The sequence below is a fragment of the Simochromis diagramma genome, unplaced genomic scaffold (genome assembly GCF_900408965.1).
Source record: "Simochromis diagramma unplaced genomic scaffold, fSimDia1.1 OVJJ01000362.1, whole genome shotgun sequence".
Classification (NCBI taxonomy): Eukaryota; Metazoa; Chordata; class Actinopteri; order Cichliformes; family Cichlidae; genus Simochromis; species Simochromis diagramma.
Window position 1 is genome coordinate 343,922 of NW_024386815.1, and position 14,836 is coordinate 358,757.

At 41.1% G+C, this 14,836-nt stretch overlaps 1 protein-coding gene across 1 annotated transcript; it reads left to right on the plus strand.

Moving 5' to 3' along the window:
* Positions 1-337: 337 nt before the first annotated feature.
* LOC120730708 (homeobox protein Nkx-2.3-like) lies at positions 338-3,931 on the plus strand. The gene is made up of 2 exons (XM_040027167.1): positions 338-1,631; positions 2,807-3,931. Exons 1-2 carry the CDS (start codon positions 1,199-1,201, stop codon positions 3,451-3,453), a joined length of 1,080 nt encoding a protein of 359 aa, XP_039883101.1. The 5' UTR covers positions 338-1,198; the 3' UTR covers positions 3,454-3,931.
* The last annotated feature ends 10,905 nt before the right edge of the window (positions 3,932-14,836 follow it).

Here is a 14,836-nt window from a genome sequence, read left to right on the forward strand (position 1 = left end):
TCCAGCTTCTCTAAAAAACAGAGTAAAGGTTTGAAAATCTGGAGCTTTGTGAGACGGAAGCGAGCGGCCTTTACTGAACGCAGTCAATGTCTCAAAGAATAAAAACAGTACACGTTTGTACATATTGACCATTATGTGTTCCATCGCATATATATTTTATTTCTGGCTGCTGCTTTTGACCACTTTTAAGCCAAAAAAAAGCCAATTTTAAAGCCACCTTTGTTCCACATTTTGGCTGTGAAAATGTCTCCTGGCGCTAAAAATTGTCGTTTATTATTTTGGGTAATGATTTTCAGAGAAACTTCTACTATTAGTCAACTCAGTTACACTTCATCTACAAGGCAGGAACTCTTAACCTGACCTTGACGTATCACCGCCGACACGAACTGTTAGCTTCTGAAAAGAGCACACGGATTGGCACAAAAACCAAGGGCCACACAAAACTACAAGGACCCCGGGGGTATAACCAGTGTAAAATAACAATTTAAAAATAACTCTGTACATTAGATTCAAATATAATAATAAACGTATAGGGCCAGCTATTTGCAGGGCTGTTTCTGTGCTTCTTGGAGCTAAATGAGTGCGTAAAAAGTGGGGAAACTAATTTAAGTACAATCTAAGGAGCTTGGAAAAACAAAGCGTCTGGACTTCTTTAAGTTTCTGGACTACGTTTCATCTCTCATCCGAGAAGCCTCTTCAGCTCTATAGAGCAATTGGTGGAGAGTCCCAGATTTTAAGTCCTGTTGGGACTGTCCCCAAGATGTACAGAAACATGAAGGAACCGGGCAGTGGACGAGTATTGTCAGTACAATTCTTAGTTCACCACGTTCAAAAAACATAACCAGTCCGTGCAAACGCGTCACCTATGCCCCTCCCTCCTCCTCTCTCTCTAATTCCCAAACGTTTCTCTTCCAGCCTTCACGGACTTTCCATTTCACACACACCCCTCCCCCTGATACCAGAAGAGGCAGAGGTGCTCCTTCCCCTCCCCGGTCCAAACTTCACTCACAAAGCCCGATATTATATCTGTCAGGCAAGACATCTGCATGGACAAACCCGGGACTAATACCCGTGTTTTCGTGCGATTTATGGCGATGAGGGATTTCAGAGGCTTAACGCACCTCCGATTGCCAAACAAGGGGCTTTTACGCTCAATTATTTGCTAGAGAAAAAAGTGGGAAAAGGCGAAGGGGAGTGCATGTTACTCGGAGGGCTTCATTTCCTCGATGCTGCAGAGCAGGAGCTGGATGACATGATGCTGCAGAGCCCGCTCACCTCCACGCCGTTTTCTGTCAAGGATATCCTGAAGCTGGAGCAGCAGCAGCAACAACAGCAACAGCAGCAGTCCGGAACCCTGGAGCTCACGCACCGAATCCACACCCAGCAGCACTTGTCCCGCTCTCCTCCCCAGCAGCAGCAGCAGCATTTCCAAACCGCGCCGTCCTGCATGCTCGCCGGAGCCCGGGACAGCCCTTCCTTCTCGGACGGAGAAGACAACCTGGCTTACCTCAGCGCGCTTGCAGTGCGGGAGGAAGAACGGGGGGACACCAGCCTATCTCCGGACATGTACGTGCATCCCGGCTTGCAGGGAGCCAAGCTGGAGGCCGCCGAGCTGGAGGAGCAGGAAAACAGTGAGTACAAACTCGAGCCGCTGTTGTAAAAACTGCACGAAAAGGCAAAAGACGCGCGTAAAAGTATTTTAAAAGATTTCAACAGGCCTTTTAAAGAAAACCAGAAATATTCACAGTATAAAGGACGAAAGAACAAAGCGGATTAAACCTTTAATATGTCATATATTCAGTGCCCGCAGAATGCTTTACATGTTTACCACAAACTCAGTGACCTGTAACCCAACCAAACAGCAAATAGTAAAAATGCCTCTAATGTTAACATAAACTTTCACACAGCACTTTCTTTGTAACTGATCTGGTCACAGTTGTATGGCTCATTATCAAATTTAATACCAAGAGACTTTAAACTTAATGTGAGCCACGTGAGAAAACATAACATAGTTTGTGAAATGTTCTAAATAATATACGCGTGACCTTAAAGATGACAACCGGCGGAAAAATCAAAAGATAATACGTGCAAAAAATACTTAATAAAATACGTGGAACATAATTTGGGTTACGCGGCTTTCTGGGGCCTCTTGTCTCTGCCCGGCTCTTCCATCTGCACACACGCCGGGCATTATTCCAATAAAGAGCTTCCAAATGGTGGAAGTCAGAAGCCCTGAGACGAATCCAGTAAAGTCTGGAGATGTCAAACACTTTCTAGTGGTTCAGTCGCTTGCCTGTTATTTGGAGTCTGTTATGCTGTCTGGACCATAAACCGACAATTAGTTTAAAGAGGCTTGTAAAAGAAGTGACACCGACAAGTAGCGCTAATAAACACAGGCGGACACGGCGACTTCGGCTCCTCTCTACAGAGTTCACACAATTATTCATCAGACATAAACTGTTGACAGAATTAGCGGGTAGGTGACTTGCATCCTTCTAAGTTCAGAAGTGTTAAAAAATAAATGAATAAATAAACCACCTATAATTAGTCCATTCCGGCGTTGCGTGTTTTATCTTTGAATTGTGCGCCCTGGCTAAAAGCTTGAGCTGCAGTGGAGTGTTGTCTCTGAGGTGACAGGTTCTCGTGAAGCTGACAGGTACTGACGGAAGCGTGAGGGCCTGTGGCTTCAGTTCAGTACTTTATTGAGTGAGGATTAAAACAAATGCCACAATTGGGAGACATGATTCCCGTGTTTTCTTAAAGAGATATTAACTTCATACTTCTGTGAATTTCCCAACCTGCCCAGAAAACTGCGGGCTGGTGTCCCGGGAGGAGGCAGCCGAGGGCGGGCAGGGCGACACGGAGAGGCCGGTGCAGAAGCAGAGGAGCCGGCGGAGACCCAGAGTTCTTTTCTCCCAGGCGCAGGTCTTCGAGCTGGAGAGGCGCTTCAAGCAGCAGCGCTACCTGTCCGCCCCGGAGCGAGAGCACCTGGCGACCACCCTCAAACTCACTTCTAACCAGGTGAAGATCTGGTTTCAGAACCGCCGCTACAAGTGCAAACGGCAGCGGCAAGACAAGTCTCTGGAAGCGACGGGGCAGCATCATCCTCCGCCGCCGAGGCGCGTGGCCGTGCCGGTGCTGGTTCGGGATGGGAAGCCGTGTCTGGGAGGAGCGCAGAGCTATGCCGCCGCGGCTACTGCTCCGTACGGATCCAATCCGTACGGCTATAACGGATACCCGGCCTACACATACAACAGCCCGGCGTATAACACCAACTACAGCTGCACCTACACCAGTATCCCCGCCCTTCCTCCCTCCGGCACCCCCAACGCCTTCATGAACATGAACTTGGGAAACGTGAGCGGCCTCGGCAGCTCCCCACAGGCTCAAACACACCAAGGGACAGCGGTCACATCTTGTCAGGGCTCGCTGCAGGGGATCAGGGCCTGGTAGCCTCACCATAACAGAACCAGTATCTTTTTTTAAACGGAGTTCTTCAACCCACATTCTTTCCTTTAGAAGTGTGTATTAACCTGGTCAAAATACAGCCAGAATACAGTATTGCTTATAACGGATGCGCGTTTGGATTCACTTTTCCGGATATTTGGAGAATTATAGAGAAAATTAGTTTCCGTAATTTGCTGGTTGTCGAATTTCTAAACAGAACTGGCTTGGGTGAATTTTTTTTTCTGTGGTCCAATATTTGTTGGTGCTCTAGTTCGGCACTGAAGCACAGAGGGGAAGTTACGCACAAGTTTGCGCAGTTCTCCTTAATTGAACTGAAAAAGACTGTTTTTTAACGATTGTTTTTGTCGTTTATATTTTTAGGTTATGGAGAGACTGAACTGCTTTAAAATGTTTTTTTTGTTCAACAGAGAATTGTTTTAGTCTATTTCACATCTATTCAAATAAACCCAAGAGATTAAAGAAAGTGCGTTTTGATTCTGTATCCGCACAGAAGCATAATAATCTTATTGTATGTGCTAAATTTGAGAAAGAACGATTATTATAATACCAAAATACATCACAGAGAAGAAAATGAAATCCTATCTTCCCCTAAATCTGCAAAGAAACATTGTTGATTGTATATATTTGCTTCCATACGGTGTAACAGTGAATCAGATGGTGAATATTAGTGAATCTGATTCGTGGTGGCAGATTTTGCTCATAAACACAGGTCCTGGTAGAAGCTAGGACACAGGAACTCTTTGTCCCGGTGCAAGGCGACGTGAAAGGAGGAAGTTATTCTCCATTTGAGGTCCTTAAAAGGACGCGATTAAGCACCTAAAATACCCGAAGAGCGAGCTGCAGCCGGGCTAGGGAGCGAGAATAATGGCTCTTATTGGATTGTCGGACAAAAGGTGTGTGGTAGGCAGAGCTGGGCACTCAGCAAAGACAAAAGCGCACAGGGGCCGTGAGATTGACGTCCTAATATTCCCATTTGAGCGACAGGCAGCGGGTTATTCTGCGCGGAGAAGGGGACATGGAGGAAAAATGTGGTCACTTTTGTTCCCCTTCAGGAGGCTTTTTTTGTTCGCGGAGAAAGGCTCTCCGAGATCCCCAGCCGTGAGGCTTCGGGGGCAGCCGGGCTCGAGGTGATGGCAGCGGGGAGGCGTTTGTGTGAAAGAAGAGGGTATTATTGCTACAAGTTTCACCATTTATCCCGAGGAGGAAAATGGACTGGAGAATTTTAAGGGGGTGAGCCCGGTGAGGCTGCAGTGCAGCCTATTATTTCAGTATGGGGGTGTTATTTCAGCTCATTCTCACAGGTAACAGTCCAAACTCGGAAAGAAAAATCTTCTGAATACATATATTTATGGATCTATTAACACAAGTAATTATACAATATCACAGAAAAAAAATCGCATTCAATAGATTTCAGAAGACCTTTGCGCACTAGTGAAAGAAAAGTTGACACACGGATATTTTAATATTTTTCGCGCAGGCCAAGGATCCAAGGTTCTTATTTCGAAGGGTACAAAATCAGAATATTTCCCTGGAATGGTCCGTTGTTGATTCAACTATGAAATAAAGCTACAAAAGTATTTTTTGTTTTATTTTATTTTTTTATTTTCGATTGGTCAGAGTTTAGTCCAGTGTCAAAAAAGGTTACTGACTTAAAATGAATGGACAGCAGTTTGGGAATATTTTCCAACCCACATTTCTCATATTTGATAATCACTTGTTTCTTCCCACGTAGTAAATGTAAAAATTCTAAAACACAATACAAATAAAGCGGAAAATACTCAAATAGCGAAGATGCCCCCTAAGATTCCGAAAAGTCTTGTAGATTAATTTCAGTTCACCAATTTCTGATATTTTATAAGAAAAACTATAAGCTGATATTCAGAGGTGGAAAGTACCAAAACAGCAACACTGACAGTTTGGCTGGTTGGTGATTTGGTGAGAAGAATTCCTTTTCGCTGGCTCGTTACGCACAAGTGAGGACCAAAAACAGGCACTGGGCATAATTTGAGGACCAAGCTCATCTCAAACCTGTGTTTTGTCGTTTATGGGACGAAAAATCTGTCCAGCTATTTGCTAAAATAATTCTTAAGAAGATAAATGATGAGGGAAGTTATGAGAAAATTAGGGAGGGAAAGCATCAATTGCTGTTTTTCCCCTGCGAGTAATTGTTCCTCCGGCCTGAGAACAATTGTTTCCCAAACCCATTCTTGTGTAATTACACCCACACACTCGTGTCCTAATGGGAGACCGTAGCCAACATTGAGAGCAAACACCGGGAGCTACGTTTACTAGAGCGTCTCACACCGAAACCTCACTTGTGCGTTACTGTGTGAAAGTGGAGCACGGGTTCAGTGAGTCAGTAATATCTAAATTTCGAAATAAGTTGAGCGTACTTTATGTCCGCACGCGCGCACACACACACACACACACACACACACACACACACACACACACACACACACACACACACACACACACACACACACACACTGCGTCACTGAATTTAATTAAAATCTGTATAACTGTCCTAAAGTAACTGCTGCGTTAATAAGAACAGACACAGCCAATATCAGTGTAATTATCGTTGTTGGTGATCGGTGCGTCTCTCACGTTTCTTCCCTGCTAGACTGTCCGGCTTTGTGCTCAGATTGAGATCTGTCCGTCTGAGCTGTTAACCAACCCATCTCCTGTTTGGGACAAAACAACATTAGAGGCCACCAGAGCGGCCTTAATGCCTTCTCCTCTACTAATGGGGATTAATTGAGAGGTAAACACAGAAAGCTGATAAGCTCTGCGCCCTGAAGTGCTGCCGGCCCGCAGGACAGAGACTGATGGAGGCAAATAAAAGGGAGACAGAGAGGCGTCTAGCAGGTAAACACAACTATCTGCAAGGTCACGAGGAAGTGAATAAACAACAACAACAACAGTAATAATAATAATAATAATAATAATAATAATAATAATAATAATAATAATAATAAACGAGCTAAAAAGAACTTGGAAAAAACACAACAGAATAAATAAGAGCACTCAAATGATAAAAATCGTAAAAACATTCATTTATTCAGCTTTAACTAATAATAGAATAAAATAAAACGAAAACATTTCCGTTATTTGTCTATTATAGAAATATTTTTATATGAAAATAGAAAGTAGGATGTCTGGTAGTACAACTGGTTAACTAAGGTTATTTCATACTACTGCGTTAACTAAGTGTTCCAGGTCTTACCCTGGGCCTGACGAACCAATGCGTATTCTGGTTTCTCACTTAAGAGTCGATCTAATGTTACAAACTACAAAATCAAATTTTATGTCTTGATGTTTTTATTATTGAAAGTATTGGTACCGAAACGGTTTATTTTATTCTTGTTGTTTTGGTTCCACTTCAGCAGAATTTAATTGAACACAGTTATATATCTGCCAATAGCAGCTATTTGTCACATTTTTTTCAGTAAAGTGTTACGCTTTCAATAATGACTTAGACATATCCGTGTCTACATATCTGTAGACATATTTGTAATTGCTAAATAAAAAAAAATAAAAACAAATCTGGCTACATAGTGCCCATTAAATATTGGCGCCTTACCTCAAATTAATATAGTAATATTACGGTAAAAAAAAAAAAAACATAAATAAAACCTTTCTGTGACATAAAGTAACATAAAACTTCCCCATTTATTTTTTTCTTTAGAAAAGTTTTGGCTGTATTACAAATTTAAAAAATATATAAAAGTATAAAAGTAATAGTTTTAGCATCGTTATTACACACAGTGTTGGATTACTAATTAATTTTAGGAGCTGTGTTGTTGTAGCTAAGCTGAACTGCTGGACAGTTTATTGTATAAAAATATAAAATGCTTTACATAATAAAAATATGGTTTATAAAATTGTAATCTCCCAGATAAAAAAAATACTTATCAGTAAAACATTTTAGTGGCTTGTAAATGAAATCAAATTTTACCGCTAATGATAATACGCTGCAGTATCCAGGAGCTATTTTTAGTTGTACCAATGTGAACTGATTTTTTCAGCTTCCAGTGCATCAGTGGTGGTAATTGACAGTAAAACGAGCCACTTCAACACACACACACACACACACACACACACACACACACACACACACACACACACACACACACACACACACACACTTGTGTCACAGTTTTTTTTTTAATTTGGCCCATATATTTGCTTACTGATTTGTTTACAGCACACAGTTAGCTGCAGCTGCTCTGACTCTGGCTGAGCAAACACACCAGTCATCAGTGTGTTTGCAGCACACCCTGCATGTGTTAATATGTTTGATTTTTCAACTCTGATTTGTAGAGTCTCTCTGAGTTATTTTTTTTCTGCCAAAGTCTGACTTTGGAGAACTTTCAAACCTAAATAACAACGATACGTCTGCATGACTTGATTTAATGCTTTAATCTAACCTCTCACAGCAGTTACAATAAGGTACAATTGGTTTTACAGCTCTACTAAGGACACTGGCCAAACACGAACTGAAGATTAAACATCTTTTGTGTGCCCTAAAGATATACTCAGACATGCTGACACTCTGTGGGAGTAAATCCACACTCGAGACAGTGGTGAATCATTACCAACAACTTTATGAGTATCAACATTTGGAATCTGCACTCTGAAGAGAAACAAGTCTGCTTCATCATGAACCAAAGGATTTTTAAAGTATCACTAGAACCTCAAGAAAACTATACCTTCATATGTCCTCTTTGTTTTGTTGTCTTTTACTGAGTTCTAGAAAAGCAGCTCAAATATGAGGCATTTATTTCACCTGTCCCTTTACTTCATATCTCTCCATCCTGTGGGCATGCAGTGCATCGCAGGAGTGTGCAAAATGATGTTTGTGTCACATTAACAGGGTTTTGCACTACAAGTAAGCTGACAGTGTGACACAAAGCCGCGGCTTCTTCTAAAGCTGCTCATTTTATACAAGTTTCAGATTTTGGGAGCTGGTCTTAAACGTGTCTAAGCTAGTCTCTGTGGGAATAAAACAAAACATGAGTTCATCTGTCACGCTGATATAAAGAAATCTATGAAAGAGCTTGGGATAATTAGAGCCCCCACCCCCAACATTTTTATAACCCCAGCAGATAAACTGCTGTGCAGTAGATGTAGATGTGCCCTATTGTGGAAATGCTTTCACCCTTTTGTTTAATTGCTGTATAAAGTTTAGAGAGAGAGAGAAGGAGAAATTTATGCTCTCCCTTCTAGAAAAAATACATGTTGCTAAAGGCGACACACAATATATGAAAACATTTTCTATGAGATCATTCATGGCTGTGCCATTATCAGTTTGGGGAGTTCTTCTTGGCGAGCTCTCTGTTTCTGTCACAACACCCACATGTTGTTGTAGAGGCTGCTGTCCATGCTGGGCTGCTGCTTCCACTCATACAGCTCTTACTATTGGTCATCAAAGAGCAACACTCCTCCCATTAGCAGACCGCTCAGGCTGCAGCGCCGAGCACTGACAGGCCCAGACAGGCCACATGAACATGTGGAGACATTTAAGCTTATAGGTCTACTCAGGTACTCAGGAGTGCAGCTATAAGCTTGCTGTGTACAGTAATATTATTACAGCTACTGTGCCTGCTACTCCTACTACAGTGTAGTAGTGATGCAGTGAATAAAACTACCACTGCTGCTATTGCTGCATTGTTGCTACTGCTCAAGCTGGTATAACAGCTGCCCCAGGGTCCTGGGGCAAAGATGAACCCCCCCGATTTCTCTGGCTCTCTCAAATAATGAGTCAGACTTTGTGTCTGCAACAGAAGAAGTGACTCAAGCACCCATCCTTCATTAAGGGATCTCTGCCCAAATTGAGTCTTGTGTTACAAAGCAGGATTGACTGGGGTGGGGGTGGGGGGTGGGGGGTTAAACCTCAAAGTTTATCAGAAAATCAGATTTCATGAGTCAGGAAATTTATCACAGCTGTATGCATTTTTTTTAAACGCAGAGCCTACAGAGGAAAAATGACTCACTTGCATTTGAAACTATTCTTTCATATTCCAGTTGATGGCTTTATTATTCAAATCTGAGAAGTATGGGTTAGAGAGTTGTGTCAGTCTTGCCTAGAACAGATTACACGATGCGCTAAGTTAGTTTAAAGGTAAAGTTAAGGTAAATGAAGTTTAAATAAACTTTATTTTGTTCAAATTGCCCATGTTTACACATCAAAATGGTGCAAAAGAGATGCACAAGTTGTCAGCTTTCCTGAGTGCCGAATTCATTTTCCAAAGGGCCACGCTGAGAAATAAGAATCATATCAAATGGTTTACTGACATGTTTTCATTTAGTCAAAATTGGATGTTTCATATAGTTTGATCCACATGACGCCTTCTACCAGTCATTTAGCTCAGGAAAATCACATATTTTTATTATAGTCCTATGAGTAAACTTACCTGCTGCTACCTGCAGCCAGTACATCATCCATTTCTTAAGTAGGTTTCTGTAGATGGTCACATTTAATGTGTGAAATCCTTTCAAATTGAAATGGAAAATGCAAAAATGACACCAATTAAAACTCATATATGCAAATTGATTTAATTTAATTTTTTAAAGAAAATCTCCAGTTTAAAAAAAATTGCATTTTTTGGCAATTATTTCATGGTTCGGGGTTAATGTGCAATTGTTCTATAAATAAAAAGGTAAATAAAATAAAAACATTAATGTGCCACATAGATGTATGAATGAAGAGCGAAAAAAGAGGACAGGAGAAGATGATGAGTAATTATTTTAAAGTTAAGGACGACTTAGCAAGTGGCATTTTAAATCCTACTGTCATATAAATCATTTTAAAGTTTTTAAAGGCAGCACGGTGGCACGGTGGCTAGCACTGTTGCCGCACAGCAAGAAGGTCCTGAGTTCAATTCCACCATCAGGCTGGGGTCTTTCTGTGTGGAGTTTGCATGTTCTCCCCGTGTTTGCGTGGGTTCTCTCCGGGTACTCCAGCTTCCTCCCACCGTCCAAAGACATGCAGCTTGTGGGGATAGGTTAATTGGATAATCCAAATTGCCACTAGATGTGAATGTGAATGGTTGTCTGTCCCTATGTGTTGGCCCTGCGACAGACTGGCGACCTGTCGAGGGTGTACCCCGCCTTTCGCCCTATGACAGCTGGGATAGGCTCCAGCGCCCCCCGCGACCCTGAAAAGGATAAGCGGATGGATGGAAGTTTTTTAAATCTTTTTTTTACCTATACATGACGTGTTCCTGAACAATGTTTTTGTAAAATATCCTGCAAAAAAAACAGTAAAACCCAAAAACATATTCTTATTCAAACTTTGCTTGTAAATAGATGATATCAATTTCCATTTAAGATGATGACACTCATTAGATTCACTCAGTATTTTACTTTTTTATACTTTATACTTTGCTTTATACTGTCAAGAAGTTGCAGCAAGTCAAACATCGGCTCATATTTTGTTTAATGCAGTTGGCTCAACCAACAAAGAGCTGTCAATATTGCAGTACCAGGACAGGTCAGCTGATCACAATCTTACAAATCAAATTATTATGTGACTTATTTCTAAATAATTCTTTTGCTACACCCACTTTACACCAGTCCAGTCCTCTGCCATGAAAGTGGCTACTCATAAAAAATAAACTCGCATCTGAAGTAGTTGCTTGTCTCTCTTGCATTCAGTCACTTTCTCAAACCTGTATTCCCAGTCTATGACTTATCTTTACTGATGTGTGGATTAAAGTCTGCCAGCCTGTTTAATCTGTCTCTGTGCCGACGACAGGCAGTCCAAACCTTAATAAAATCATAAAGTTCATGAAGTTGGATTGATTGTCTATAGACCTCCAAGACAGGATTCTATCAAGGCACAGATCTGGGGAAGGGTATAGAACAATTTCACTGAAAGTCCCAACGAGCAAAGTGGGATCCATCCAGGCCAGACAGAAGCCACTCCTCAGTAAAAGGCACATTACATCCTGCATATAATTTCCAAAAGGCATCTGAAGGATTATGAAAAAAAATTCTCTGGTCTGATGAAATAAAGATTGAACTCTTTTGCCTGAATGCCAAGCACCATGTTTGGAGGAAAACCACTGCTTATCAACTGGCCAATACCATCCCTACAGTGAAGCATGGTGGCGGCAGCATCATGCTGTGGGAATGTTTTTCAGCAGCAGGAACTGGGAAACCACTCAGGGCTCGGGTAAAGAGGACTGGACAGACATCCTCAGTGATAACTTGCCCTAGAGTGCCAGGCCCAGCCAGAACCCAGACTTGAAGCTGATTGAATATCTCTGGAGGCATGTGAAAATACTCCTCATCCAATCCAAGGGAGTCTGAGAGGTTCTGCAAAGAGGAATGAGAGAATCTGCCCCAAAATAGGTCTTCAAAGGAGCTTCAACAAAGTACGAGCAAAGGATGTGAAAACCTACATGAGATATTTTTGTTTTTTATTTTTAATAATTTACAAGAATTTCCAGCAAATGTTTTTCCCTTTGTCATTATGGAATACTCTGTGTAGCCCTTTGAGGTGAAAAATGAATTGAATCCATTTCAGCATAAGCGTGTAGCATGACAAAATGGAACCAGTGAAGCACTGTGAATACAGCCTGATTCTGACACGTTACACTGAAGTCTAATCATAAGACTGCAGATAATTTATTGTTTGATGGAAGAGTTGTGAGGTAAGTAGCATCCATCCAGGGTCGCAGGAGACTGAAACCTGTCTCAGCACCTACCTCCTGGAAGTTTGCCAATCCGTCGCACAAGGAAAGTCCTGGTTTTGCAGGATAACTTTCCTGGTTCGAGTTTTGGCTCTGCTTTTTTTGGCTCATATTTTTTGGCACTACGGCTGCATCACTGGATTGGCTCTATTAAAGCTCAGAGGGCTGCACTTTTTCACACTAGGCTGTGACATTTCACAGCAAAATTAGTTCATGTTAGTGTGATGAAAATGATCAGTTCACTCGTAGGGGTGAAGTAATTCTGCACTAATCTTTCATGTCAAGTTCAAATTGGGCAAACTTAAACACATGAATTTAAACTGTAGAACAACAGTAAGTTATCTTGACAGCACTGACCTATGAGGTAAAGCTGGAGAGTTCAGAATGGGGAAAGAGGTTATTAGCTTTTTTGCAGTATTTACTTTTATTTTCTATATGTGAAAAACAGTTTACAGAAAGTGCTGAGACAGAAGTCCCGTACAAAAGATAACAATCTACAAGAGCTTTTTCCATTTTGGAGTTCTTTTTCATTAAAGGTCCACACTGTAGGGCTAAAGTTAACCAATGTTCCAGAGAAAACCAAGCAAGAAAAAAATTACATAGATTACATAGAGAATGTACTGAAAACGTATGATGTTGCAGCAAAACTATGCTTTTATTAAAACATATTTTTAACTGCTGAATAGCACAAGAGACTCCTGTGTGCTCATCTTGCAGCCTGTGGGAGTTCATCTTTAAAATGAGCTATCCACCAATTGAAAAGATGACACCTACAAGCTCTAGTGAATAAGTGCTCTTGGGAGACTGCACAGTGTCTTCTCAGTCTGTCAGTTCATGTAATGCTTACTGACGTCAGTGTAATAGATTTTGCAATGTGGATGTTTGCAAATGTCTTTTTAACTGGTTTCCCGTGTCCTGGGGTGGGAGACGGGATGAAGGCCAGCCAAGAGAACGGCTTTGGCTCGTCCATCAGCCCGAGATATCTAAATATTTATGCTGTGATCCACATTTATCCATTCACTGGTGCAGCTTTCTGGGTCTAAAACGTTATGTTTCTGGGAAGATACACGAGTATACGGTGTTTATCCAATGCAACCCACTGAGATTTATCCTAAACTGTCAGGGTTTACAATAACACACATAAATTGTGGTGTGTGTGTGTGTGTGTGTGTGTGTGTCACTAAAAATCATTAGAATCATTAATTCCAGTTCTGCACCAGCTGGGAAAATCAGGACAGGAAAAGAGAATGAAGTAATACGTCGACATCAGCTGATGTCCAGGTGTTGCTGATAAAACTCAACTCTAACCTGATGTCTTTAAAATTTTTAATTACAAGTACATGATGATGCTTAAATGCTGCACAGTAGTTTACATTTGTACAAAGTGCGTGCAAAATCAAAAAAGATAAGCCAGTGGGGAGATTAAGTGTTAAAATTAAGTAATCCCAGTCAAGGGACTTTTAACATACAAAACCTTTCAGCATGCTGTTGGTTTTTGGCAAATAAATGCATTCTTTGCACTTACATTTTTTTGTCACAGCATCCCAGTTTGTTTGTTTTTATAATGGACTGGAAAATACACCAATAGATCCTTTGGTTGCTGACATAATGGATCACCTTAATGTTTTATGCTTAAATGTGAAATACATATTCAGCAACCATCACAAGCTGATCAACATTATGGAATCCTGATTATTTCTTTTCTTTTCATACAGAAGAAGATAAAAGCATGTAAATGGACCGGTTCTTCTATAGCACTCTATACGCAATTATACAGCTTGCCTCATTCACATAAGCACTTTCTTTCTATGATCAAGTGCTTTCTATCTAACTTTCACACACGTTCTCTTGGGGTTAGTATCTTGCCAAAGGACATTTGGCATGCATATTGGAGCAGCCAGGAATTGAACCACCAACCTTCCTGATGAATGGGTGACCTGCGCTACCTCCTGAGTTACAGCCACTCTGCATAATTGCATTTTCAACCTAAAATCCCAGTGGAAATAATTACAATGAGCCTACATCATCACACTGTTCAATGATGACAGGTGCCATTCTCATCATGGTTAAGCCATCAAAATCTGCAGATCTCATACTAAGCGGGTCTCTTACGTTGTCCCTCCACCTCTTGCTGCTCCATGGAAGGAGACACGGTGCAGGTTCACACAGCTGAAGTGCGTTTTATTAAAAAGAAAAGGAAAATCAAATCCAGTCCTTGATTGGTAAATCAAGAGGTAGAGCAATAAGCTGAGGGTGCTATTACAGCTGGTCAGAGGAGGAAAAAAAGCCTCAGCTGTTAAAACTAAACAAAACTGTCATGTTCATGTTTGCAAAACGTAAAAATATTATTTCAATTTACTTAAAAGGTTTCTGTTTTCATTTGAATCTACACTGTAAACACCAAAGGCTTCTGAACATCTGTTGTTTGTGTTGAATCCGTTTAGTTTTATTATGTCTGGGAAGCTGCAGTTACTTTGTTCATTCATATTGTTTATACTGGTAAACTATCGGTATAGTCTACCAGTCTTACACTCCTCATCGCTGTAATTTCTATCATCATCACTGAGGTTGTAATATTTGCTGCTGAGATCCACACAAAAAAGTACATAAAAGAAGTAAAGAAAGAACGAAATGGAGAAGGTATTTTATCGCTTACACACAGGTCA